The 2,918-nt window shown below is 54.5% G+C and overlaps 1 protein-coding gene across 1 annotated transcript; it reads left to right on the forward strand.

Annotated features, from left to right (window-relative positions):
* The first annotated feature begins 1,582 nt into the window (after positions 1-1,582).
* LOC135373453 (uncharacterized) lies at positions 1,583-2,503 on the forward strand. The gene has a single exon (XM_064606652.1). The coding sequence runs from the start codon at positions 1,583-1,585 to the stop codon at positions 2,501-2,503; it is 921 nt and encodes a 306-aa protein (XP_064462722.1).
* The last annotated feature ends 415 nt before the right edge of the window (positions 2,504-2,918 follow it).

Here is a 2,918-nt window from a genome sequence, read left to right on the forward strand (position 1 = left end):
CCTGTAACGCTTTCGTTTGGCAGCTGGATCCGTCTCTGGAGCAGATGTTCAGCGCGTTCAGCTCGTTGTTGAAAAGTGAACGCCTCGCGGAGTTTGCTTTTGAAGACGTCCCAGGACGTGAGCGAAGTCTCTCGGTTCTCGAACCATGTCTTCGCCGTGCCTTCCAGGGAGAAATAGACGTTGACGAGCTTCTGGTCGTCACTCCAGTTGTTGAACTTGGCGATCCGCTCATAGTGGTCGACCCAATCGTCCACGTCGTCGTAATACTCCCCGCTGAATGTCTTCGGCGACCGTGCAGGGGCTATGGGCGTGGCAACAGGTTGCGCTACTTGGGTACTGGTCTCCGCAGTCATTTTCTTCTTGCGTTTAGGGGGTTCTAATGGACCGAATTCTACAGGGAGACCAAGCTGTCGTCTGCTTTGTCGCAGTTGGTCTTCCAGGCCGTTGGACAAGGAATGGCCCGCACCTCCACCAGAAATGTCACGAAGCGAAATGGGTCGGCGAGTCGTCGAATAAACAACGAACGGTTTATTAGACTACTTGGTAGCAAAACACAAGACTGATAGCTCTCTGAACACAACTGAGTCCAAAGAATGAATGCTCCAGCTTGGAGCGCACAAGCATTTAAGCGTCGCGCCGAAAAGTCTAGAAACAGCACGTGCGTTAGCCAGAGAGCAGGCGATGTGTCTGGAAGCTTCTTGCTTCTTCTTCAGCATGCGCCGGGATGAGATGTACCATTTCGTGCCTGCCCTGGAAGTCTCGCGATGATGATTCGTGGCAATACGTACACATACCCCACCTCCAAATCCGTGGGGTGACTCATAAAATCCACGGAGCTAAAATCCTCGACCCATTCGAAATCACCGACAGGGCGGTGCTTTATCATACTGAATCCGTAAAGATTTTTGCAATCTATGTATGATATGGGGGGGGGGGGGGTACACCTCCTCTTTATCGGGATCATAGCCACTACACAGAGGGTTATTGGCGCATAAATGATGCCTGCTCGCCTGACAGAGCCCGCCTCTAACGCTCGATTTGATGGTTCTGTACATTTCCTCATCGGTAATCAATTCAAATTTTGCATTTGTATAATTTAATGCGCATTGCCACGAATAGGATGCCAGAGAAACGCAATAAATTCCAATCCGCGTGTGCCGTAGCTCTGGCGTCGGAGGTGCTGCATTTTATCTGCATGTAATAGGGCATCCGTTTTGAGGTACAATGTGTTATAATCCCGTAAACTCGAGCACCCAAATTTTCAAATACATGCACAGCGTACTGGTAGTCCTCGCCCCTTACATCTTCCCCAGTTAGATCATTTCGAAACGCGGATTTTTCTGGGAGACTCAACTCGCCGTACATACACTGCAAAAGAACTAAGGTAACTGGAAGGGAACATGTAGCAGCCCACATCGCCATCGTTAAGCCGCGGCCTGCACGCTGCACGTTTTTCCACTTTCGTTTTTGGTGGCAACCGCCACTGGAATAAACCCTCAGTTCTTTCCCGCAAATTGTGGTGTGAACACCTCGTTTACTTCGCTCCACAATTTCTGGTGACCCGGAGAAGAACACCGCTGCTATGAACCCTGCTGGCGACCAGCAACACCCTCCGCCTGGCGCAACCGCCCCCGCTGCTACTGCGATGCCTCCCATGTCCCACGTCGCTGTTCGATTGCCGCCATTTTGGCATCGAGGACCCCACGTCTGGTTCCAGCAGGTCGAAGCCCAGTTCCTGCTCGCTGGAATTACTTCCCAACTCACCAAGTACCGGCACATCGTCTCTTCCCTACCACCAGAGATAGCCATGGACGTTGCCGACTTAATAGCAAGCCCTCCACCTCAGGCGCCCTACGACCAGTTGCGCACTGCTGTTCTCCAGCGGACTATGATGTCAGAGCGGAAGCGCCTGCAGCAGCTCTTGAATGCCGAAGAACTCGGTGACCGACGACCTTCGCAGCTACTTCGCGCCATGCAGGCTCTCCTGGCGGATCGCTCAGCCTCTTTCGACGAACCACTGCTTCGCGAGCTATTTTTGCAACGGCTACCCCCAACCGTACAGATGGTTCTCACTACAGCCGCCAGCTTGCCACTTTGTGACTTGGCCGTCATGGAGGTCGCTTCCCCTGCAGCAAGCATAAGCGCCGTCGGCCATAACCACCCTACTTCCTCTTCAGGCCTTCTGCAGCAGGGCACGGTGCCGCCGCTTTCACCTGCCGCCTTTGCGAGTACGAGCGACATGGCTGCCGTGAGAGCGGATATCCAACGCCTCTCCGAGACTGTCGCTGCCCTGCGCTACCCCGATAGCCGTCGCCGGTCTCCCAGAAGATCAAGCCGCTCCCGTCGTTTCCGCCACTCTCCGCGAAGACAAGACGGCCGAAGCCAGTCTCCGTTCGACGACTCCAACCCACCACCTTGTTGGTACCATGAGCGCTTCGGCGACGCCGCTCAGCGATGTACGCGCCCTTGCGGCTGGCCGGGAAACTCACCCGGGAACCGTTGATGGCGGCCGGCGTTTCCCCTCCTCAAACTGCAAGTCGCCTATTCTTCGTTGTCGACCGTTCCACCAAAACTAGGTTCCTTGTCGACACCGGGGCCGCTGTTAGCGTCTTGCCCGCATCCCTTAATGAGCGTCGTCGTGAGCCGCTGTTTCACTTGATGGCCGTTAATAACACTACCATACCGGTCTACAAAGAACAGCTCCTCAACGTTAACCTCGGTTTACGAAGAGTCTTCCCCTGGGTGTTTCTCGTCGCTAGCGTCTCACAGCCGATACTCGGCGCGGATTTTCTTCATCACTTCGGCCTTTCTGTGAACGTTTCCCGCCGCCTTCTCGTCGATGACAACACCCACCTTCACTTTCACGCCATATCTGCCGCACAACCTTGTCGCGACCTCTGCGGAACATCCCTTCCAGC

The sequence above is a fragment of the Ornithodoros turicata genome, unplaced genomic scaffold, assembly GCF_037126465.1.
Source record: "Ornithodoros turicata isolate Travis unplaced genomic scaffold, ASM3712646v1 Chromosome25, whole genome shotgun sequence".
NCBI classification, from domain to species: domain Eukaryota; kingdom Metazoa; phylum Arthropoda; class Arachnida; order Ixodida; family Argasidae; genus Ornithodoros; species Ornithodoros turicata.

What these genes read in the sequence shown, in the direction of transcription:
- LOC135373453 (XM_064606652.1), top strand. Translation starts at nt 1,583, where the DNA reads ATGAACCCTGCTGGCGACCAGCAACACCCTCCGCCTGGCGCAACCGCC.